Raw genomic sequence first — 24,370 nt, forward strand, 5'->3', positions numbered from 1 at the left:
CTCTCACAGAGTGGGTCTCCTCAGGGTGCCGTCGGCCAGGCAGTGTCGGCTGGCGACCCCAAGGGGGAGGGCCTTCTCTGTGGGAGCTCCCACCCTCTGGAACGAACTGCCCCCAGAGATCAGGGTGATCCCTGATCTCCCTTCCTTCCGCCGCGCCCTCAAGACGTGGTTGTTCCAGCAAGCGGGACTGGCCTAGGGGGATTTTATAGGGGTTTTAATTACTTTTAATTGGACATATTCAAATATTTCGTTTTAATTAAATTTTTAATTAAGCATAATATGTATATATGTTAGTATTTTATCTAATTTGTCAGCCGCCCTGAGTCCGAAAGGAGAAGGGCGGGATATAAATGCAATAAATAAATAAATAAATAAATAAATTACCTGTTGGGATCATAGCCCCGTTCACCCGGCTTGCGGATCTGAGGCTGCTGGTTGAGCTTGCGGACCTGCAGAGAGAAAGACTCGCTATCTGATGTGTCCGTGTGCTCCTCATGTCGATCATGGCTGCCACTCCGACTGTTTGAACTTGACCTCACACCATCCTGAAAGCCTGGAAAGACAGCAAAGGGAAACCAAAACAAAGAAAGTTAGCCTATCTCACATGTTTTTTTCAATAGTGACTGCATTTGACATTATGGTCAACTACAGAACAGGGGCAGGCTATTTTGTACTCTTCAGATTTTCAAAATCAACCAGTCTTAGTCAGCTCTGGTTTTGTGCAAGCTGCATAGCCTAGTCCAGTGATGGCGAACCTTTTAGAGACCGAGTGCCCCAAAACCGCCACGCCCCTGCCCTGCCTCCGCCTCTCCTGCCCGTAGGGCCACCCACTACCTCCACGGCCCACCACAGCAGATCGCCCAGGCGGCCCAGCAACATCATGGCGGTCACACCCTCTGTCCGCGCCCCACAGCATCATCTGTACGCAATGGGGCACGAGGGCAGAGTCTTGTCTCTGCTGCCCAGCTGTCATGTCCTTGGCTGCACTGCTCTGCGCAGGCTGCACCCGGGGCAATTCTCCTCCGGGGGGGCTGCTGGTGAGGGGGCCATGGGGGGTGGCGGGGCTGGGGCGATGGCGTGTGTGCCCACAGAGAAGGCTCTGAGTGCCGCCTCTGGCACCCGTGCCATAGGTTCACCACTACTGGCCTAGTCTAATCTGCTATTTGTGCCCATTTTTGGTGCCTCTTGTCTACATGGCCAAGAGGTGTAGCTTGGACCAATTTTGCCCCCGAAAAAACCCCCAGAAGTAAATAATGGTATTTGGCAAAAACTATCACAAAACACAGTCACTGAATGTGGCACACTTTCAAGTGTTAAGCGCCCAAAGTGCCATCATGTGTGACTATGGGGGTGGGTGGGTGACCGTCAAAACTTCAAATCCGGGTCATCAGTATCCCCAGGAGGGTCCATAGTAACTTCAAATTGTCATTTTCTTACAATACGTAATACTTCTTAGCAGGGCTGTGGAGTCGGAGTCGGAGGAAATTTTGGGTACCTGGAGTCGGAGTCGGAGTCGGCAAACAATGCACCGACTCCGACTCCTACTAAATTTAGATTGGAATTAAAAAAAAAAGCAAGTTTAAATGTCCCAATTCACAAAAAGTTATAATTAATGACTTCTCTACTGTAAGAATAAAGACCAAGGCATGCAGTGCCTCACGTAACCGCAAAACGAACACGTTAAGTGACTGTGAAGAAGCATGCTTTTCATGTGCATGGAATGTATAAAATACATTCGCATATTAATACAGAGGAGTCGGAGTCGGGGAGTCGGAGTCGGAAGTACAAAAAATTGAGGAGTCGGAGTCGGAACATTTATCTACCGACTCCACAGCCCTGCTTCTTAGGCAAAAAGTGGGAGAGAAATCAATTCTTTTACAGTTCTTTACATGTCTCGGCTATTGTTAGTATATCCGGATATCAATTGTTCCACAGCACCTTTCAAGCAAAAGAATTATTATTTTTCTGACATTGTAACTTTGTTTTGATTTTCAGAAAGTTGAAAGCAGTACTGTGCAACACACTGTTTTATATATATATGTATATATTTAATATTTAAATTAAATGTAACATGTCCAGTTACTAAGTTCTTCTGCTTCCGCAAAACCAATAAAGAATCTCGAGAAACTTTAAACAAATATGCCTAATTAAAGTTAGGCCATTCGTTCCACAAGATTCCTGTGTTTATTTTAAAAGCGTTTTAACTTGATTTTCCTCAAAAAAAGAGTCAGTTCACATTTAAAAATGCTAATTACTATGGTGGAATAAAAGTAAAAGAAAGCTATAAATAACAAAGCTAAAACAAAATCAAGAGGAAAAAGAAAGTATGTGAAAAAGATTTCCAACAAAGTTGAAGCCAGTTTGTTGTTGCTGTTAATTTAGAAGGCCAGATCCTGAAGTTGAATCTCAAGTACTTTGGCCACCTAACGAGAAGGAAGGACTCTCTGGAGAAGGGCCTAATGCTGGGAAAGATTGAGGGCAATAGAAGAAGGGGACGACAGAGAATGAGGTGGCCAGATGGAGTCACTGAAGCAGTAGGCGTGAGCTTAAATGGACTTCAGAAGATGGTAGAGGACAAGAAGGCCTGGAGGAATGTTGTCCATGGGGTCGCGATGGGTCGTACACGACTTTGCAATTAACAACAACAACAAACTTTGTTGGAAATCTAGAACAAGACAAGTTCCTTAGAAAGAAGCTAAAGATGAAAAGCCATTATGGCCATTAATGTAGTGGAATGAAGCCTGGATTCGCAGGAGGAAACGATTGCATTCCAGAGGGCAAAGGGACAGCAAAGTTTAGATAGTTTGGTTGTAAGAAAGCTCTTCCCCAGCAACTCCCAGAGTACATCTTTCGTGTTCCAAGTTCAGGTAGTGCTCAGCTTACAGCCACAACCGAGACAGTTGTTAAGTGAGTTTTGCCCCATTTTACGATCTTTCTTGCCACAACTGTTCAGTTTTTAAGTTAGTAACATGATTGTTAAGTGAATCTGGCTTCCCCATTAAGTTTGCTTGTCAGGAACACTGCGACCATCACAAATAGGAACTAGTTGCCAAGCACCTGAATTTTGATCCTGTGTCCATGAGGATGCTGCAATGGTTGTGTGAAAAGTGGTCATAAGTCACTTTTTTCAGTGCCCTTGTAACTTGGAATGGTCACTAAACAAATGGTTGTAAGTCAAGGAATACTTGTAGTTCAGCAAGATTTCTGTGGGTAGGTAAGTAATGAGTCACCTTATAGGAAGAGGGACGGCATAATAATTTAATTAAATAAATAAAACAATAAAGAGAAGTAGCTCAAAAGCAACTCTACGTGTTTTTCTTGGTTCTTGGGGTTCTTGGTTCTTTTAAAGAATTATAAATTCTTTAAAAAGTACTGATGGATACTTTGCTACGTGGGGGGGGGGGAACTAGATGGTCCAAACAGGTCAGTTTTTACCCTTATGCATACCATATGCCCTTTCGAAGGAGAATAATAGAAGATGACATCCACATATCACAAACAACATTAGGTAGACTTGTCTTACTTATAGGTGAGAAGAACTATAGTAAGCCATCACATTCGACTCTCTTCTGGACTACCTGTTGGCTAATTTGCAAGGCAAGGCTAGAGCCAGTTTGGTGTAGTAGTTAAGGCACCAGGCTAGAAACTGAGAGTGTGAGTTCTAATCCCACCTTAGGGACGAAGTCATCTGGGTGACCTTGAGCCAATCACTGTGTCTTAGACTTAGAAAGGATGCAAGGGCAAACTACTGCCAAAATCTCACCCAAAAAACCTGCAGGGACTAGTCAAGGCAGTTGCCAAGAGTCATGACTAATTTGAAGGCACCAACAAAAAAAGGATGGTAAAAGTTTAATTAAAAGAGCCTTCAAGCATTAATCGGATAGCTATAGATAGCAAGAAACTCCATATTGATAAAGACTATAGTATCTAGCTTGCAAAATTTCATATAGCGAGGAGATGGCAACAAAGAGCTGAAATTTTTCTGTATCTCTTCTGCCCCTAGTGATTGTCTGCAGTTTTACAGCACTGATCTGATGCCTTGTGTATAGATGGGCAAAGTAGGAGAAAGTCTCCGACAGCAAAAAATCAGGAGGAGCTAGTAGCACCTTTTCCAACTAACATATAACATTTTTTTATTAAAAGCCATAAGCTCTTGTGAACTGGAACTTACTTTGTCAGATGCACAGATGCATCTGATGAAAAGTTGCAGTTCATAAAAACATATATCTTTTATGGTAATAAATTTTCATACAGATGAGCAAGTAAGTTGTGATACCATGAAAAAGAAGTAAACTAATAGAAAATGGAAATACTCTCAACACCTAGATTGCAAATGGAAAACTTGGCTGCAGGAACTACAATTATAGAGAAAGCAGTCAGCCAAGATTGCTTCTAAATAATAACTCAGCTCTTTCAGATCACTGGAGTTGTTTTTTTTAATTCAAGCACTGCCATGTTCTCCTTTAATCAGGATGCCCATTTTGAGAAATCAAGCAAACTCTGACAATCTTGATGTATGCAGATCGACTCATCAAAGAAATGTAAACTCTTTTTCAGCAAAGACATGTAAAATAATAAATTCAGGTGTATGACAGGGATACTTCTTATGAGGAAAATGTGATAATAAAGTCTCCTATAAGTTGTGTTCAACTCCTAGAGCAGGATTTTTTAAACCCAGATCTTCTAAGAGTGTTAAAAAAGAAAAGTTCATCATTATTAGAGTTTTTTGCCTCCTTTTTTCTTTTTTGTGATCTAACTGCTTCTGCAGCCTGAAAAATTTTGAAAATCCTCGTCTTAGACATTTCAAGGACTAACCCATCATTTGGGGATGGGGGTAATAATTTAGAAATGGTTATCTTGTTTTCTTTTGTTTTGTTTTTTGGGTGACTACCCAGTCTAGCTTTCAGTTATGAGATTTCCTAGTGGCCTCCCCTCCTTGTGCAAGCTACACCTGACCTTGCTTAACTTTGTGGGCTTGACTTAAGCTAGTCTGGCGCTATTCCCTGTAATACAGGACTATCAAAAGCTCCTAATCGCGATGGCATTATATCAGACCATGCTGAGCAATGTGTCCTTCTGAATCCTTCTAAATATATCTGTTGACTAGTTGTGGCTCTGAATTGTGGAAATACTCCTGCATCTTTACACCTCTTCCAAATTCCTCCGATTGGCTTCAATGCCCTTGTTAGCTACTGTGACCTAAAAAGCTGTTAGGCACTGGGGATGTAGCCATCTCTGGGTGGCTCTCAAACTAGAATGAATTACAAACAGCCTACAGTTCCAGCTCTCTCAAAGGGCTGAAGATCTACGTGTATTCAAATGCCTTTTAGCCAAGATATCATGTTATTTTGGCAATGACTGGCTTCTCGATGGCTACTGTCTAGCCCAGGGGTAGGCAACCTCAGCTCTTTTATGACTCATGGACTTCAACTCCCAGAATTCCCGAGTCAGCTATTCTGGGAGTTGAAGTCCATGAGTCATAAAAGAGCCAAGGTTGCCCACCCCTGGTCTAGCCTTCACTTGAACCTTGCTGGAAACTAAGCAAATATTGCATAGACCAGGGTGTGTCAATCTCGCAACGTCACGTGACGTGTCGCGATGTATCGCAACTTTTTTTCCATTGCCGGCAATGGGGTGGGCGTGGTTTCGGCACGACGCATCCGGCCCCGCGGGCGGGCAGTTTGACACCCCTGGCACAGACTGTTTTTCCTTTGAAAAATATTTGTGGTTTTATATTACCGGAATTGTCACTTTATAGAGTTTATCTATTTTGAATTGCCCTGGAATGACACTGCTGCGAAAAGCTGCCCAAAAACATGTTCTTGGCACCGTCTGAATTGAATGTGATGCACTTGCTAGACTCTAGTGTACTACAGAAAAGAGATTATTATGATCATCAGTTAAAGGACACACGCCTACTTTCCCTGTTTCTGTTATGTGTTTGGAAGCTGCCAGACAAAAGTTTTGCTCCCAGCCAGCTGCCCATTTAATGCCCTGCAGGGTTATTTCAGTACTTGTAGCACACAATTCATAACCCTCCAAAAGCTTTTGTCATCCTACTCCCGATGGTGAAGGCTTAGCTTTTTTCAAAGTGTTCTGCCCAGTAACCATTTACATTCCCCCACTCTTTCTCCTCATTTCAAAGGCATTGGTCTCCTTTGTAAAATGTCCTTGGTTACTTTATCCAACTACATAAGAGGCTCCAGAGTTTCTCTTTTGCTCCCTCTTCCAAAGATGCTAAAGTCAACAAAATCTACCAGGCAGCCTGGATCACTCCTGCTATTATTAAATATACTCAGATCAGAAATGATTGTATTATATTGTTATGAATAGTTAAGTGATTTTTTTTTTATTGATGCCCCACACATGTCTGTCGTTAGAAAGTCCTATCTCTGAAAAAAAAATAGTTACCGCAATATCTGACTCAGGAATGAAAACTTAGACCCACATATGCATCACCATCAAGCATCATGAGGAACAATATGGAACATGCTTGTGCGATTGGCCACCCACCACACTAAACACAGAACACTTGTCATGCACGACAGGCCATGAACGACTCAACACACCTCTTAAATTCTGTAACCCCATCTGCTTTCCTTCTTGCCACTTGGGAGATAGATCCCACTTAGCTTGGCAGGGAATTGCAGCTTACACACGCGTCACATGAAATCTAGAAACTGCAATCCTAAACAAAATTCCATGCAACAGACACATTGTGCAGCAGGATTCAGGCTTGCTGCCCACATAAAAATCCTGGATTTATGACAACCCATCCAGTACAACTGCCATTCTTATGATTGCTATATTGTTCATTACATTTTTATCTCACCCCATTTTCAAGGTACGTTTGAGTACTTCTCTCATCACCCGTGCTGTCAGAAGCACAAAAACTCTATGAAATATGTCTACTTCAAATGCTTGGCCCAAGGTTACTTAGGGGGGTTTATGACTCCACTGACATTTGGACACAAAAGGGACATTTCTAGTACATTTTAATTACTGCACCATACCCGTTTTCTTTGATATTAATTCTCCTCTCTTCTAAAATTAAAAGCTTTATAGAGAGAGGTTGGGAGATATTTAATAAAAAAATATAACTAGGAAGAAAATAAAATTAAACAGGAAAAGTAGAATATAATGAATGTGTATGGTCCCCCATATATATATTTTAGAGGTAAGTGCTGTTTCCCATGTCTGAAATATATTTCTTCCCCTCAGTTTTGGGAAAGAGGTTGAACCTAACAATGAGATAAATAGTAGTTCTAACAAGCAGTTTTAAGTGGGGAAAAAAGAGAGTGATATAATACTCACTGCATTGCAGATATTAGGGCAAAGAAATCTAGCTTTACAAAGAAACTGTTATCTTTCAAGCATGGCTTAGAAGGCAAAAAAAAAAAAAAAGCCATTCTGCAAAAATTTAGGAAGATGGCCTGGATTTCTTTTGACTGAGATTAAAAGAGGAAAGGAGAAGCCAGGGGATTGCTGCTTTTTCTAAAATGCTCAAGAGGTGGATTCTCTTAATTTTGTCACCAAGAAGGGTTAGCTGCTTCAAGAAAAAGTTGACGTTTTATGTGCAATTGCACTGGACACACTGCTGCTTCCCTTAGTTAAATTTGGGCCACCTTTCTTTTTTGGAGCCACTTAGAAAATGAGCCTTAGCTTCAGATTTTCCAGAAGACAAAACAGAAGAGAGAACATCAAGTGCTTTTCTAAACATTTTCGGGAAAGCTTTGTTGCCTACAAAGAATTTCTCTCCATATCACCCCAAAAGGAGGAAATGGAAAGGTCACACTTCTCTCCCCCGCCCCCGCCCCCCACTAACCAATGCTTCAAGAAGAGCGCCCCGGTGGGTGCCTATGGATGACCACCAGATAAACGGGCAACCCCTTTCCAAAACGTTATGGGATATCCGAGGGGGAGGAAGGGATGGGGATAATCCAGGTGCCAAGGACAGTCCTGCATAGTCTCCTAAGGAGGAAGGGGAGCTAGGAAGATGATCCAGATGTTTCTTGGAGGGGTAGAGGTGCCCCGCCCCCCTCCCGATCCCCCCTCTCACCCTGCCGCTTCCGCTCGCGTTTGTCCTGCAGCTGCTTCTTCTTCTGCTTAGCGCTGAACGGCCTCTTGCGGGGCATGTCCTGTCCCGGCTGCCGTCCCCTCCTCTTTCCGCTCCTCCAACAGCACCGAACTCGCAGTCCCGGAGTGGGGGGGGGAGGGGAGGAGCTAAGAGAAAATTACTCCTTCGGCGGGGAGAAAAGGATCCAATGAGCTCGGAGGAAGGGAGTGGAAGCACAGTGGAAGGGGCGGAGCCGGCTCGAACTAAAGAATGAGAGATCGTGACGTGAGAGGAGGAAAACAGCTCGCTGGAGGACGGGGGGGGTGATTGGGGCAAACCATTAAGGGCGAGCGAAAAGGGGGGGAAAGAGGTGGGAATGTGACGTGTTTGGAAAAGAATTGACAGCAACGATTGTGGATTGTACCATCGAAGGCAGCAAAGCCTGGAGTTCATCATTCCTCCCCCCCCTCCGCGGAATGTACCATTCTAATCGGGGGGAAGGGCTAAACCAAATTGTACCTTTCCGTTTATTCTATTCGTGGGTTGTTAGAGGGCCGGGAATACCTTCGAGAATGACGTAGAAAGGCATAAAAAACTCATTACGGCCACGTTAATGACTGAAAAGGGCGGGAGGGGGAGATCGTCCTAGTTGGCAATGCTTTTTTTCTTTTCTTTTTTAATAAGGAGCAAGAAAATTTGGAAAAAGTGCGTGTAAAGTGTAGATTATTTCAGAAATCCTTATCAGGCAGAATAGTGCTGTCCTTGATCAATAGGAAATAAAAGAATAGGCTCTCCATCTTTATTGCACATTCATCTAGCTTTGATATATCCATTTCTACAAGTCAAGTTATAACAGGAGAAAAAGCTCGTTTTTTCCTTGAGAATACCTACATTTTTACAGGCAGGCGGTTATTATATTTATCATTTATTGTAAAAGACCTAAAGGTTTGTGTGACTTGCCCATGTTTCACCTAGACCAGTGTTTTGTTTTTTTTCACCATGAAAATTTAAAGAATCTTGGACGTCAATCTCCAGAATTACCAAGTTAGGCTGAAAAGTCGACAAATATTGATCTAGTCTACCTAGACTATTCTGAATCTCATTTGCTTTTTCTAACAGGCTGAGAACTTCTGAATGATGTTACTACAATATAGGAATGGGCTCAGGATTGATTCAGCCTAAGGCCAATCGTTTGATGGAATTTAATTATTAATATTTTTTAAAAGCATATATTGGTATTTTAAAAATACGTCAACATTATACATACATTCAACGTTATAAATAGATTAATTATCATAATAAAATTATAAACAGAACTCTGAAAGATTTTAACATATGGCTCCTTTATTTTAAAAAAAGGAAATCAATGACCCACAAACCATATGAATAATCCACTACTGCAATTCATATACACATTTTTCTTTCCAATATTAAATAGTAATTTTTAAGAGGATTAGGATCAGAAAAATATACTTATTAATATCTTGATCAACTGATTCCAAATGCCAGCCAAGGGCAGTATCTTTAACACACAGGAGTTCATCCAAAGCCATATTAGCCATCTTTTGAGCTTCAAAGAAAAGTAAACAATTGCAATTTTTTTTAGTATAAACAATTACCAGATTCCAGTTTGTTTGCTTAATATTTTTACCTCCTTTTAATGTACAAACAATTCTAGAGACAGGTAATAAAAAAGTAACTTACAACAGTCCTCACATTTATGACCATCACAGCATCCTCATGGTCACATGAACAAAATTTGGGCACTTGGCAACCTACATGTATTTATGATAGTTACAGCACGCCAGGGTCATGTGAATCACCTTTGCAGCCAGCTTCTTACAACAAAGTCAAAGGGAGAAGTAGGATTTGCTTAATGACCACATGATTCATTTAACAACTACAGCAATTCACTTAGCTGTGGCAAAAAGGTTGCAAAATGAGGCACAAATCACTTAACAATTGCCTTGCTTAGCAATGGAAATTCTGATCTCAATTGTGGTCATAAGTCGAGGATTACTTATATAACAAAAACAAAAACTGCATGGTGAGAGTAATTGGTCCAAATTCACCCCATATAGTCATGAAGACTACACTATATGCAATAGCAATGATAGAATAGAATAAGTTGGAAGGGACCTTGGAGGTCTTCTAGTCCAACCCACTGCTCAGGCAGGAAAACCCTATACCAGGGGTGTCAAACTGCTGGCCCGCGGGCTGGACGCGTCACAGGGACGCCGCGCCCACCCCATTGCCGGCAATGGCAAAACAGTCCCAATACGTCGCGTGAGGTCGCGAGTTTGACATGTCTGCCCTATACCATTTCAGACAAATGGTTGTCCAATCTCTTCTTACAAACTTCCAGTGTTGGAGCATTCACAACTTCTGGAGGCAGGTTGTTCTACTGATTAATTGTTCTCATTATCAGGAAATTTCTCCTTAGTTCTAGGTTGCTTCTCTTCTTGATTAATTTCCATCCGTTGCTTCTTGTCCTGCCTTCAGGTGCTTTGGAGAATAGCTTGACTCCCTCTTCTTTGTGGCAGCCCCTGAGATATTGGAACATTGCTATCATGTCACCCCTCGTCCTTCTTTTCATTAAACCCTAGTCCTTCTTTTCATTAAAAGAAGATGAAATGGTCAGTAAGAGACTACAATGCACTACTGAGGAAATGGCCTTAGTTTATTGAAATGTAAGAAGACTCCCATCCTGAAGTCCAAAGAAAACCTACATCTGTTTACCAACTAGAAGACCTCCTACTATTTGCTGCTCTTCGACTATCTCTAAAATGACTTGGTTGCGCTCTATGCTTGGCCTTTCTAGGAAGTGTCTCGATCTCTATCATACAACCCGCTCTACACTTATAGGGCGAGACTAGTCGCTCCTCCTAGCGTGGCCGCTCTCGCGCAGGCGCAATAGAAAGGAGGCGTGCATGTGGGAAGCCTCTTTTTCCGGGCTTCGGAGGCGCAGGAGCTGAGTGGCGGCGGTGGGAGAAAACCGGAGGGCTGAGCCATGCCTAAAGGGGGAAAGCAACACCACGCCCAGGAGGAATGGATCGGGGACGGGGAGGAGAAGACATGCCCCGTGCAAGGAGCTGGAGGTGCGATTGGGGTGGCCGGGTTGGAGGGGGGGATTCAACAGGGATAACCTGGAAGAAAAGCTCAGTGCTGGGAGACTTTGCAGAGGCCTCTCTCGGAAGTTGGGGTGGAAGGGTTTGAAAATTTGGGAAAACAAAAAGTAGGGAGAATAATCCCCCTCCCTGCTTTATAAATAAGTTTGTAGCCATAATACCAAAAAAATCTGAAATAAATAGCCGCCTTTCGAATAATTGTACATTTATTCAGAAGTAAGTTCATACCTAAGTATGGGCAGTAAGTTCTAGTGTAAGTAGCATTTTTTTAAAAAAAGAATGTTATTGGATTTTATAGGGCTAGGAATAAGATGGGGTCGGGAATGGGGTTAGGGTTTAAGCTGGGGTTGGGGTAAGGTTTGGGATTAGGACAGGGTTAGGGTCAACACTGGGGTTATCCCCCAATAATATTTTCCATATTTTGAAAACAGAATATTGTCTGGGTACATATGTATAGTTAACAATAATTAATGTAGTAATAGATAAGTGTAATTGGTTGTCATAAACAATATTAATTAATCAATCCATAACATCCTTCTTATTAGTATGTATTCAAAATAACATATCAAATTCCTTTCTCAGGTAGCATTCCTAATATAGATGGAGGGTTATAACGAAGGAGAAACTTAAGTAAACCTAAGTATGAATGTATTTGATTGCGTTTAGCCTCATGACATTTTTCTTCTCTCCATATGTCTAAATCAGCCCCCTCCCTTCCTCCTTTTCACTTATCTAATTCAGTTTTCTCTAGCATGTGTCTTGGAATACAGGTAATCCTCAACTTGCAACCACAATTAAGCCTGAAATTTCTGTTGTGTTAAGTGAATTTTGCCTCATTTTACAACCTTTCTTGCCCCAATTGTTAAGTGAATCTCTACAGTTAAGTTAGTGACACAGTTGTTAAGTGAATGTGACTTCCTCATTGACTTTGTCAGAAGATTGCAAAAAGTGATCACCTAACCTTGGGACATAGTGGTTATAAATATGAACCAGTTGCCAAGTGTCCGAATTTTGATCATATGATCTCAGGGACTCTAGAGTGGTCATAAGTGTCCAAGCCACATTGGTTGATATGGCGAGTTTTAGTCAAGGGTGGGAAGAGGTGATGTGAATGTAGGTAGACAAGGTCCCATGACTATTTTTAGAGTGCTCCTGACCTGTGAGATGAGACTAAGTACACCTTTTGCCATTGCACATTTACATTTTATCCAAAAAAAGATACTGAAGGGGCTAAAACTGAGTAGTATGTGTTGTTATATTGGAAATGCACCTGCAGTGACTGTGGCCTATAACAAACTAGGATAACTGCTTCAGAAAAGGCCAATACACATTGCATGATGTTCAATTGAACAATTTGTTATTTAACTGATATTTAATTCAACTTCTCATTTCCTAAGAAAAAGTAAGGAGGCAAACATTATTTTGGCCAGGCTGATAAATATTCTGGATAAATATTGCAGTCCACCTAACCCAAAAGATATATTTGTTCATCAGTGTGGCTATATAATAACATATTGAGATTTTGTGTTACGTTGTAGAGAGAGTGCTTCACATGCTCATTTTGGGTTGGTACGATTAATTCCGGTTGGAATTAATCCCAGTTAGATGGACTGAGAAAGCAGCTTGTAGCACTCTTTGTTCATAGTAGTTGGAGAGACACTTGCTGACTTGTAGCATCTTTCATCAGTTATGCTAACATCTTTCATATGTTTTTTTATCTCCTATCATTCTCATTCCCACTTGGGAGGGCTGCATGTGCCTATCCCAAGTGATATATATTTATAATGAGAGGATGAGAACTTCCAGAGGGCAGAGTAGGTGAACCAAACTGGATTATTTCCTACTTGAGAATTGCAGGTTTTCTGCTGAAGCCCCAAATACTTGAAATTTAGGCTATGGCCATCCTAGAGATCCATAAATCTCCTTGGGTTTGGTTCCACAGAGCCTAAATTTCCATCTTTCCTCTCCTATTCTCTTCTTGCTAAATACATAGTTCCTCCTGATCCCAATTCTTATGTAAGATATCTTTCTCAATCTTCTTTCTGCCCTCTGGGTTATCTCCCATGTCACGTTGACGTTAAATTTCTTCCATATGTACCCACAACTTCCCTAGAATCTCAGTTGTTACCTTTCTCTGGCTTTCCTTCATTTAGTCATCTCTGTAAACCTGGATCCCTTTTTCTAGCATAGTATACAAAATTATTTCCTCATACTTAGCAATGTACAAATGTCATCATCCTTAGCATGGCTGATAGGAGTTGTAGTTCAATGCATTTGGGAGATACTAAATGAGAGAGGTTGCTATGATTGTTTCCTGCTTTTAAGAAAGGGAAAGAGTCCTCGGCAAGATCTGAAGTGTCACCTCCATTGATTCAGCATTTTTAATACAAACCAGAAACCTGTTTACTGAACAACTCCCAAAAATTTCTCACATTATAGCTGTCATTGGACTTCAGCAACTTCTGGAGATTCAGCAGATTCCCTGGAGAGCTATGCCAGTTTTGTGTGGCCCAATGAAATGTTTGTTAATTTCATCTTGAGCTCCTGTTGTGATGGCCTAATACTGCCCTGGAAATTTGTCAGCTCCAAATTACAAATACACAGACATTTGGCTCGGAACAGAGCTGGCAATTATATTTATTTTCCAACTGGGCTCCTGATGATTTAACAGCTGTCAGTGCCCTAATCTTTTTCCTAAGTCTGGGATGGAAAAAAAAAGTTTCAACCCTTCTGCATGCAGCTTTTAAAAGATCCTGGAAGCAAATACATATAGACTGTCTTCTACTTGCAAATTTTTGAGTTACAAACTTTTGCCGATATAAACAAACCTGTCTGTAGCTTCAGCTTAAAAGTCCTGGAAGATGGGATATAGTTTACAGTGCGCCTCATACATACGCTTGACAGCCCCATTGCATCCTGGGTGAGCATATACCATTTTGGACACTATCCTGTCTGTTCGCCAATCTTGTGTTTAGTTTTCAGTGTTTAGTTTGCACTGTTCTTCCCTTGGTGACTATGATTTACAGTATATCTAGAATTACGTGTAAGAATGATAATTTGGGGGGGGGTAGTAAGAGGCGTCAATCCATCACAATGGAAACAAAAATGGAGAAACTTGCCATATCAGTTCCAGAAAATGGACCTAAGCCATCACCATCAGGTATTCTGACTCACACTCCAGTTATGTAAATTGAGAACCCTGTTCTAGATTAACCATTAAACAAAATAAGCAGGTGCTTAGGGCACCAAAGGAAGAGCGCATTCACAAAGGCTTGGCGAGCCAATTTGTTGTTGTGTTGAATGTGCCAGCTTAGAAACTAGAACACTAGACCTCCCTTAGGCTTGAAAGCCAGCTGAGTGACTTTGGACAGTCACTTTCTGTAAGTTGAACTCATCTCACAATATTGTTGTGGGGGAAAATAAGAGGCAAGAGTATTAGATAAGTTGGCCACCTTGAGTTATGGGACAAGAGATGGGCTAAGAATCTAATACTCTAGTAATACTTTAGGCGCTTAGATGACTTTGAAATGAGTCGTAAACTATAGGTAGTCTTCATCTTACAACCATTCATTTAGTGACCATTTGAAGTTGCAACATCATTGAAAAAAGCGACTTATGGCTGGTTTTCTCTTACGGCCATTGCAACATCCCCATGATCATGTGACCAAAATTCAGATGCTGGTCAGTCAGCTTGTATTTGTGACAGTTGCAGTATCCCGAGGCTATGTGATCACATTTTGTGACCTGACCAGCAGAGTCAACGGGGAAGCCACATTCACTTAACTGTGTTACTAACTTAACAATTGCAATGATTCACTTAACAACTGTGGCAAGAAAGGTTGTAAAATGGAGCAAAATTCACTTAACTGTCTTGCTTAGCCACTGAAACGTCAGACTCAATTTTAGTCCTAAATCAAAGGCTACCTGTATGTTGGTTTGGCTTTTTTTTTAAGTATTATATTTGGTTTGGATGCTTAGGGCAGTATTTGTGAAAATCCCCCTAATTTTATACACATGACGACAATTCTGGGCGGCACAGTAATTGTGATTGATGCAACATCTCTTAGGTTCCATGGTTCCTTTCAACTCTGATTCAAATAAAGCAGGGGTCTTCAAACTTGACCCTTTTATGACTTGCTGGCTGAGGAATTCTGGGAGTTGAAGTCCACAAGTCATAAAAGGGCCAAGTATGAAGACCCCTGAAATAAAGACTTCAGCCTGCAGATCCCATCCAATACTTTAATCTTTATATCACACCAGCTCATACTTCGCCAAGCAGGAGAAATGGTTTTCAGTTTGCCAGTGACTCCCATCTTCCTGTTCTCATTCTGTTTTGGTTGGACAGAGAACCAAATGGTGCAAATCCTGGAGCTTCTTCAGAACAATGGTACTTTGCAACTCTTGCTTTGATTTTATTTTTGTTTCTTTCTTTCTTTCAGACAAATTAGTAAAGAAGGGAAAAAAGGATAAAAAGACGAAAAAATCGGTAAGTTTTGGTCTTGTTGCTTAAAAGTTTTACCACAGTCAAGAGAAACTAGCTTTTCTCATTAGCAATAACACTTAGACATATATGCCGCTTCATAATGCTTTACAGTCTTCTCTAAGTAGTTTACAGAGTCAGCATATTGCCCCCAAAAATCCAGGTCCTTATTTTACCAATCTTGGAAAGATGGAAGGGTGTTTCGTAGTCTTTAGGGTTTCTGGAAGTAATAATTTGTGGAACAAAAATCAAGCCCTTGCCTTAAAATGTTTCTCTGTATCCCTTAAGACAGTGTTTCTCAACCTTGGCAACTTTACAATGTGTGGACTTCAGCTGCTAGCTGGAGAATTTTGGGAGTTGAAGTCCACACATCGTAAAGTTGCCAAGGTTGAGAAACACTGCCTTAAGAAGTACCCTTTGCACAGTTCTTTAAATACAGGTCTGAGTGTCTTGATAGAAGTTGGGGTAAAAGCTCTTTGTGCGTGGTTTTGTCCAAATTGAACCCTGAACTTTGATTCCTGTAATTCCAGTAAGACACAAAAAAGACACAGGGACGGGGCCCGAAACAAATTATTTTGCAATTGTTAAGAGCTGCCTAGGATCAGCTAGGCATCAGCGTGTGAGACAGAAGGCCATCTACATGCTTTAAATAAATTACATCATCCTTTTGGTAGGTTAAGGAGCGTTATCCACATTACTCACTGCAGTATTCCTTTTTACATTTCTTTTCTAAGCCCAGAATGAGCACAGTCAAAATATGTGCAAATGGGGCCGCTAGCACGCGTGGGTTGTGCAGCCCATTTGCGCATGCACATGGCACTAGCAGAGGCAGTGGCTAGCGCACGCTCATACGCAAACGGGCTGCTAGCCCTGTGTAGGTTGCACGGGCCGTTTGCGCATGCGTGCAGGGCTAGCAGAGGCGGCAGCTAGCCCCTCTGCACATGCGTGAATGGGGTTGCTAGCGCTGCGCAAATGCACACGGTCCCATTTGCACGCAGCCCTGTTCACACGTGTGTGTGTGTGCAAATTTCCCACCTGCTCCCTTTCCCTCCAGGCCGCCAGCATGAAAAGGTTGGTGACCTCTGTTTTAACTTATCCCCCAAGGCACCTAAACATTGTTCCATCCATCCTAACCTCATGGCATCGGCCAAATGTCATCCTCCCGTAATTCCTGAAAGTTCCTGCACCCATCTCCTTACGGCTCCCAAGTGCCAGAAAGTAACACACCCTTGCAGTAGGAGTGGCAGGGTTAGAAATATCTTATTGCTCTGTGGTCATCTTTCTGCCACTGATTCCCCCAAATTTCTTTCCTGTGCCCCAAGTTCTTCGAGGAACTGGCTGTGGAAGAGAAACACTCCAGCGAGAATCAGACCGCAGAGAAAGAAAAGAAGGAACAGCAACAGGCAGGTCATTTCCAAATCATCTCATGGGGTAGGTCAGTGATGGCGAACCTTTTAGAGACCGAGTGCCCAAACTGCAACCTAAAACCCACTTATGCATTGTTGGGTGCCGAATGGGTGTGGCCCATTGGGTGGGCGTGGCTATGGTGGTAACAGCAGACTGGGTGGGACTAAAAAGTTCAATCAATCAATTCCAACTTTGCAAGATTTTTTTTTTCCTGCGAGAAGTTGAAATTGACTGATTGATTGAACCTTTTTTTTTTTTGCACACGGCGGCGGAGGCCTAAAGCGAAAAGGTTTTATAAAACCCAGCTGAAGGCCTAGGACTGAGGCGACGGCGCATGTGCCCACCGAGAGGGCTCTGAGTGCCGCCTCTGGCACCAGTGCCATAGGTTCGCCACCACTGGGGTAGGTCCTCGTGGACCTTGTAGTCAAGTCGTTACTCTGTTGAGGGTAAGCGGGTTGCCCATCCCTTGACTGTCTCTTTTTCTGGGGGTGGGTCTTTTGCCTACAGCAGCAGCAGCAAAAGAAGCGACGAGACAAGAAAAAAGAGCAGAAGAAAAAACTGGCAGCAGAAGAAGAGGATGAGGAGGAGAGCCAGCTGATTGAGAGGTTGAAGAAGCTGTCTGCCCAAGCCAGTGATGAGGATGAAGAAGGTGGGAGGCTGCAGTTTTCATTCTGCTTTTCAGACTCCGGTTATAGGGGTCAGCCTTGACGGGTTGAGGACCTCCTACCATTTAAGCTTATAAATGGCTGAGGCCTTGGGAGATTTCAAGGCTCCCGCCTGAGATCTCACAAGGTTTCATGGACGAGTGACAAGTTCTCGCATGATTTCAGGCCAGTTTGCCGAGAAACGGATGCGTTCTTCAAGACCATCATCCTCTGCCAGTTGGGGTATGAACTGGAGTTGTAGTCCAAAGCACTTCGATTGGGGAAGAATGCTAGAGTGTGTCTTTCAGATTGTGAGCTTGATCCTGTTTACGGTCTCTCTAGGTTACAACCCAGTGTGACATTTTATTTTATTTTTGGCTTCTCTTCCAGTGCCCATTCCTGTCACCAAAGCAGGCAACAAAAAGAAAGTAAGTCCCCGGATGCTTTCAAAGAACTTCTTTGTTGGACAAGAATGAGAAGTGAAAATGGAATGAGTTACTTTCTGAAGAACAGAGTTTGGATGCAGTAAACTAACCTTTGCAACCTGTAACTGTCTAAAAAAAATCAAGTAATGGAAAGTACAAAATGTTGTTCTGCACGGCTTATGTCCTCCAGTGAACAAGGTGGTGCCTGGGTGAACCCCGTCTAGTAGCAGATATTTTACTTCTAGGACACATCAGTTTATATAGCCCCTGAAGCTGTTGCTGGGGAAAGGAGTTAGAAGGAATTATGATATATAGTCAGAATAAACATAAATTGGGATGGGTATAATTAATTAAGGAGATGCGTATAATAATTAAACGTGACTTCTAGATGTTGCTGAACTTCCACCCCAGCTGGCTGACATTCAATTCCTCATTTAAAGAAAAAGTAATCAGATTAGTGGGCTTGCTTCCTATGTAATAGTAATAATTTGGGAGGAAATTAATACAGTTTGAAAATTATTAAGTCATGTAATTCATTAAGATCACGATGTCATTGGCGGTTGTGAGCCATTTAATGATCAGGAGTTTGTTGTGTCTTTAGGCAAAGAAAAGTGTTTCAGATCATATTCCTAACCCAGGGGTAGGCAACCCAAAACACTCAAAGAGCCACTTGGACCCGTTTCCCACCGAAAACAAAACACTGGGAGCCGCAAAACCCTTTTGATATCTAAAATGAAGATAACACTGCATATATTCTTTTTTACCACTATCTTTTTTACTTACACACACACACACACATATCATAAAGATAAAAAAGGATATATGCAGTGTTATCTTCATTTTAGATGTCAAAAGGGTCTCTCTCTGTCTCTCTCTCCCCCCTCTCTCCCTCTCCCTCTCCCTCTTTCTGCCCTTGGTCTGCCAGTCCTCTTCCCCCCCCCTCTCTCTCTCCTCTTTCCTTCTCTCTCTTTTTCTTTCTCTCTCCCTCTTTCTCTCTTTCCTCTTCCTCTCTCTCTCTTTTTCCTCTCCCTCTTTCTATTTTTCTCTTTCCTCTCTCTCTCCGATCTTCTGCTCACCTGGCAAGCTGGCTTCAAGCTGTTCTCCAACAAGCTCAGGGGTAGGCAACCTCGGCTCTTTTTTGACTCATGGACTTCAACTCCCAGAATTCCTGAGTCAGCATAGCTGGGCTAGCTAGCTCTCTCCTCCCCTTCCTGCTTCCTGCTTCCTGCAGAGACGCAGCCAAAGGAGAAGCCCCGCCCAGTAAGCTTTTCAGCTCCTCGGAGAACACCGTGAGTCCACTCTCTTTTTTACTTACAGAGACAGAGAGAGAGACAGAGAGAGAGAAGGGAAGTGCAAGTGCCTCTCTCTGTCTCTGTCTCTCTCTGCAAATGGCAGAGGAGGCTGGGAGCCGCAGGGGAAGGCTCAAAGAGCCACATGCGGCTCCGGAGCCGCAGGTTGCCGACCTGTGTCCTAACCCAATACCTAGACAGCCACTAATGGAGTCTGTTCAAATTATGTTCCTTGATAGTATTCCATGAGAGACTAAGGGGAATAAAAGGGGGGGAAGGAAAATTCAACCAATTTTCTGTTGCCTAGACTATTGTATCTTGATCAGATTCTGTGACCTGAAAAAAAAGATTGGGGCTAGTTTACTCTGGTGCCTAGATGAGGCGGTTCTGTTACCTGCTTCTTTTCTAGACATTCTTCTCTCAGGTTTTCTCTCTCCTTGTCTCCTTCAGGGAGGAAATGTGTTTGCTGCCTTGAACCAGGAACAGAGTGAAGAGGAGGAGGAGGAGGAAGAAGAAGAAGAGGAAGAAAAAATATCAAAGCCCATCAAACTTGACAGGAATAAGAGCAACAAGGTGAGCTGCATTCGGGAATAATCTTATCGGGAGTGATCTGCCGGTTAAGTTTCCAGATTCGGGGTGGGCAGCCTTATTTCATGTGGCCTTTAGCTGAATTGTAAAAATATTGGAAGCAGTCCTGTCTGCCTCACCCTGCTATGTGAGGAAAGGATCAGAAAAAGAAAAGAGTGGGTCAAAAAATTAACAATTACCTGGCGGAAAATACCATGGCAGCTCCATCTGCGATTGCTATGCCGTTGTCCTAGGCCAGGGGTAGGCAACCTTGGCTGTTTTATGACTCGTGGACTTCAACTCCCAGAATTCCTGAGCCAGCCATGCTGAGGGGAAAGGAAGAGGTTTCCAAGCTGAGCCATGCTGGCTCAGGAATTCTGGGAGTTGAAGTCCACGAGTCATAAAAGAGCCAAGGTTGCTTACCCCTATCCTAGGAGTTACTCTTGAGGTGATGCAGGCTTCAATAGTACATGTTGTTCTCCCCCCCCCCTCCCCAATGGGGACACTTGAAAGGAATAAGAACAACCAGGTATAACGGGTGGGGTGGGTCATGCCACATGGCCACAGAAAAAATATTTGTATGCTTGCTGATTTTGAAGAATTCTGGATGTAGCCTGGACTCGGTTTGAAGTTTGAATAGCATAGTTCACAAAGCTTAACAGGGTCAGTAAGAGTTCTGCATGCTTTCTGGCTTTAGTCCGATAGAGTGGAAGGAAGGGATAATTTTAACTCAAAATTTTGCCAGAGCAGTTATAAATCAGGCTACCTTCCTTGGTTAACCAGCCTTGTTAAAATCCCAAATCCATCATCAACTATAGCAATGAGATGGAGATGCAGATTAGCAGGAACTGCATGTTGTTCTATTCCAGCCAGCAATGCAGAAGACGCAACATTGATTGGCTGCATTATGCAAGCCCCAGCACTGCGCTCTACCTGGCCAAATAGCAAAGAGGCCATTGATGTAATGCATCCCATGCTAGATTGGAAGAAGGGGGGGGGGCTTTATTCCCCCAAATGGTGGTCTTTGCCCCTAATTAGTAGGATTGTATGTTGCCAGATCTAAAAGTAAATGGGAGTGGTCTGTGAGCCCAGCTGATAACTCAACCCATGTTTCCATTGTTTTTCTTGATTTAAAGCTAGTGTAGCTTTTTTTAATGCTTGGGGAAAGTGGGAAGGCTGAGGGCTACAGTGAGTGATCAGAGTTTCCTTCTGCTGATGAGGGCTCCTTTGAGCACAGCAGGAATAAACAGGAAGTCCTCAGCTTACAACCATTGGTTTAGTGACTATTCTAAGTTACAACAGCACTGAAAAAGTGATATGACCATTTTTCAAATGACTGTTGCAGCAAACCCACGGTCACATCATCGAAATTCGGACACTTAGTGCAGGGGTCTTCAAACTTGGCCCTTTTATGACTTGTGGACTTCAACTCCCAGAATTCCTCAGCCAGCGTTGCTGGCTGAGGAATTCTGGGAGTTGAAGTCCACAAGTCATAAAAGGGCCAAGTTTGAAGACCCCTGACTTAGTGGCTCATATTTATGATGGTTGCAATGTCTCAGGATCATGTGATCCCCTTTTGTGACCTTCTGGCAAGCAAAGTCACTGAGGAAGCCAGATTCACTTAACAACAGGGTTAGTAACTTAACAGCCGTAGTGATTCACTTAACAATTGTGGCAAAAAAAAAATCATAAAATGGGACAAAACTCACTTAACACTCAACCACAGAAATTATCGTTAAGTCGAGAAGGCTGTTTAATTTTGTCACCAGTCTGGGGGTTTTTTTGGTCTCGTCTGTTTCTTGAAAGCATTTACTTTAAAGTCTCATTTTATGAAAAGGACAGAACGGTTGTCAGTGGAGCTGGGGTGTGTTTTTCCAAATTCCTAGGCAGTGATAATAAAAGTTTGATTGGCCCTGGCTCTTTCCCAACAATCAAAATAAATTCTGTTTCCTAATAGAAGGCATTGCAGATATCTAGGTATCCTGATGGTCAGATTCCTCATGGGTTTTTTCTCCCAATCTTGGAAGTTTTGCCTTCCAGATATTTTTGCTGAGCGTACAGGAAATTGTAGCGCAAATGTCAGAGAGATGACTTTCTGGCATTTTCCTAAGTAAAACCAGTACAGAAATAATCAGAATCCAACTTCATTTCTCTAGGCAGCCTCTGATGATGAAGAAACAAAGAAACCAGGGAAAAAAGGCTCTAAAACCAAACAAAAGGTCAGTCTGGACTGTCTGAAGTACAGGTAGTCTCAACTTACAACCTCGCTTCTGAGGTGAAAGCTTACTGGGATCACAGAAGACAAACAGCATTCAAAAATGCTATTCCAAAGTCCAAATGCTAATACAGGTAGATCGTGACTCGTCACGATTGTTTAATGATCAAAGTTATGATGACACTGAAAAAAAAATAATCTATGGCTGGTACTCACACTTATGACCGTTGCAGCATCCCCACCGTCACGTGATCAAAAACGGGACATTTGGCAATCGGCAAGTATCTACGATTTTTGCACTGTCCTGAGGTCATGTGATTGTCGTTTGTGTCCTTTCCAGGGGGCTTCTGACAAGCAAAGTCAGTGGGGAAAACTGGATTTGCTTAGTGACTGCATGAGTTGCTTAAAAGCCGTAGTCATAAAATCAGGCCTGGCTTGCTTAACAACTGCCTTACCTAGCAATAGAAATTCAGGTCCCAATCTAGGTCATATAATAATAATAATAATAATAATAATAATAATAATAATAATAATATAATGATAATGATGATGATGATAAAGTTGGAAGGTACCTTGGAGGTCATCTAGTCCAACCCCCTGCTCAGGCAGGAAACCCTATACCATTTCGAACAAATGGCTGTCCAGTTTCTTCTTAAAAACTTCCAGTGTTGGAGCGTTCACCATTTCTGGAGGCAGGTTGTTCCACTGGTTAATTGTTCTAACTGTCAGGAAGTTTCTCCGTAGTGCTAGGTTGCTTCTCTCCTTGATTAGTTTCCATCCGTCGCTTCTTGTCCTGCCTTCAGGCGCTTTAGAGAATAGCCTGACTCCCTCTTCTTTGTGGCAGCCCCTGAGATATTGGAACACTGCTATCATGTCCCCCCTCGTCCTTCTCTTCGTTAAACTAGATGTACCCAATTCCTGCAGTGTTGAGGACTGCCAGTAAAGGTAATACTTGGTGCAGAGAATGAGGGCTTGCAAGCATCCTGGTGGATCATTCAATCTTGAGGAAGGGTTCAAGTGAGGATTGAGCTTGGAGTCCTTACGCTGCCATAAAATGTGAGTTGCTTGCAGCACATAGGCATTACTGCGCATGTCCAAGATGGCGGACCTACTGTGGTTTGCTCCGTAGCGAGCGGAGCTGGCAAGTGAGAAATGGGGTGTTTTGGGGGCGTTTTGGTGGCCCGCTGTGACTGGATGGGTGGGTGACCCCCCGTTTCGATCCGCCATGGCCCGTTCGGCCCGTTTTCGGCCCGTTTTCGATCCGGGCCTGGCACATCCGGCTACAGTTGGGAGGACTCGGGCGGCCGGGCGGTGGAGGCCCTGGCTCCGACCCGTTTTTGGCCCGTCTTCGGCCCGTTTTCGGCCCATTTCGATCTGGGCCTGGTGCGTCCGGCTGCAGCTGGGAGGATCCGGATGGCCTGGTGGTGGAGGCCTGGGCCTCGGCCCCGCTTTCCTCCGGCCTCGTTCCCTGGCTTCCGGCCCTGGAGGGTCCAGCTCTGGTCCTGTTCCGGCTTGGAAGATCTCGGCTTGGACTTGGTATTTGGCCGTCGGAGGCTCCGGTGTGGCCTGGAAGGCCCGGAAAATCGTGGTTGTGACCATGCTTTCGGCTGGCAGAGGACCCGATACGACCAGGAAGACCTTGGCTGTGGCCCCGCTCCGGCTGGCGGAGGACTTGGCATACTCCGGTTCGAGAGCCTGGCGGGCTGGTGACTTGGTTGGAGGAGGAGTGTGATCTGGTGGCCTGGAGGTTGGATGGTGGACTTGGCTGGGCTTTGGCCTGGCTCACTAATTTTACCAACTTTACCAACTCCACGAGGATTGTTTTCACCCCCCCCTCACCCCTTTCTGGTTTCTCACAGCCGGACTTGTTGCTACTGAATGTTCCACAGGACGGCTCTGCGTGATTCCCCCGCCGCGCAGACCTGGCCCAGTACACTCTCAAGGGCCCACCTTGATGAAGGGGTGTGGAGCCCCGAGAGGTGGTATGCAGCAGTAATTAGTGGGAAAAAACCCAAATTGGTTAGGTTTTTAGTGGGGTGTTTTGATAAATTTTTAGGGGGTATGGGGGGGGGGTTAGGGTGGGTAGGCCAACCCATGCCTTGTCTGGGGGACGCGGCACTAAAGTGATCAGGGGGGAGGTTGGGGGACCAGGGGAGGGT

General features: G+C 43.4%; 2 protein-coding genes and 1 long non-coding RNA gene across 3 annotated transcripts in view; 2 read left to right on the top strand and 1 right to left on the bottom strand.

The window, feature by feature from the left end:
• Window positions 1-8,188, bottom strand: part of GNL1 (G protein nucleolar 1 (putative)) — a 31,054-nt gene extending 22,866 nt beyond the window's left edge. The window contains exons 1-2 of the mRNA XM_015832047.1: window positions 8,060-8,188; window positions 385-553 (exon numbers count right to left, since the gene is read on the bottom strand). Coding sequence (XP_015687533.1) covers window positions 385-553; window positions 8,060-8,135 — 245 coding nt within the window. The 5' untranslated portion in view covers window positions 8,136-8,188. The remainder of the gene's footprint in view (window positions 1-384; window positions 554-8,059) is intronic.
• Window positions 8,189-10,974: 2,786 nt separating this feature from the next.
• LOC114922191 lies at window positions 10,975-17,067 on the top strand. Its single transcript, XR_003810747.1, has 3 exons — window positions 10,975-11,154; window positions 15,624-15,670; window positions 16,987-17,067. It is a non-coding gene; the product is annotated as an uncharacterized LOC114922191 (long non-coding RNA).
• A 23-nt stretch (window positions 17,068-17,090) lies between these two features.
• The window catches only part of LOC107302888 (ATP-binding cassette sub-family F member 1), a 31,018-nt gene continuing 23,738 nt past the window's right edge, over window positions 17,091-24,370 (top strand). The window contains exons 1-6 of the mRNA XM_029287321.1: window positions 17,091-17,095; window positions 17,496-17,517; window positions 17,579-17,720; window positions 18,106-18,143; window positions 19,880-20,002; window positions 22,153-22,219. Coding sequence (XP_029143154.1) covers window positions 17,091-17,095; window positions 17,496-17,517; window positions 17,579-17,720; window positions 18,106-18,143; window positions 19,880-20,002; window positions 22,153-22,219 — 397 coding nt within the window. The remainder of the gene's footprint in view (window positions 17,096-17,495; window positions 17,518-17,578; window positions 17,721-18,105; window positions 18,144-19,879; window positions 20,003-22,152; window positions 22,220-24,370) is intronic.

The sequence above is a fragment of the Protobothrops mucrosquamatus genome, unplaced genomic scaffold, assembly GCF_001527695.2.
Source record: "Protobothrops mucrosquamatus isolate PMUCROS unplaced genomic scaffold, P.Mucros_1.0 scaffold_296, whole genome shotgun sequence".
Classification (NCBI taxonomy): Eukaryota; Metazoa; Chordata; class Lepidosauria; order Squamata; family Viperidae; genus Protobothrops; species Protobothrops mucrosquamatus.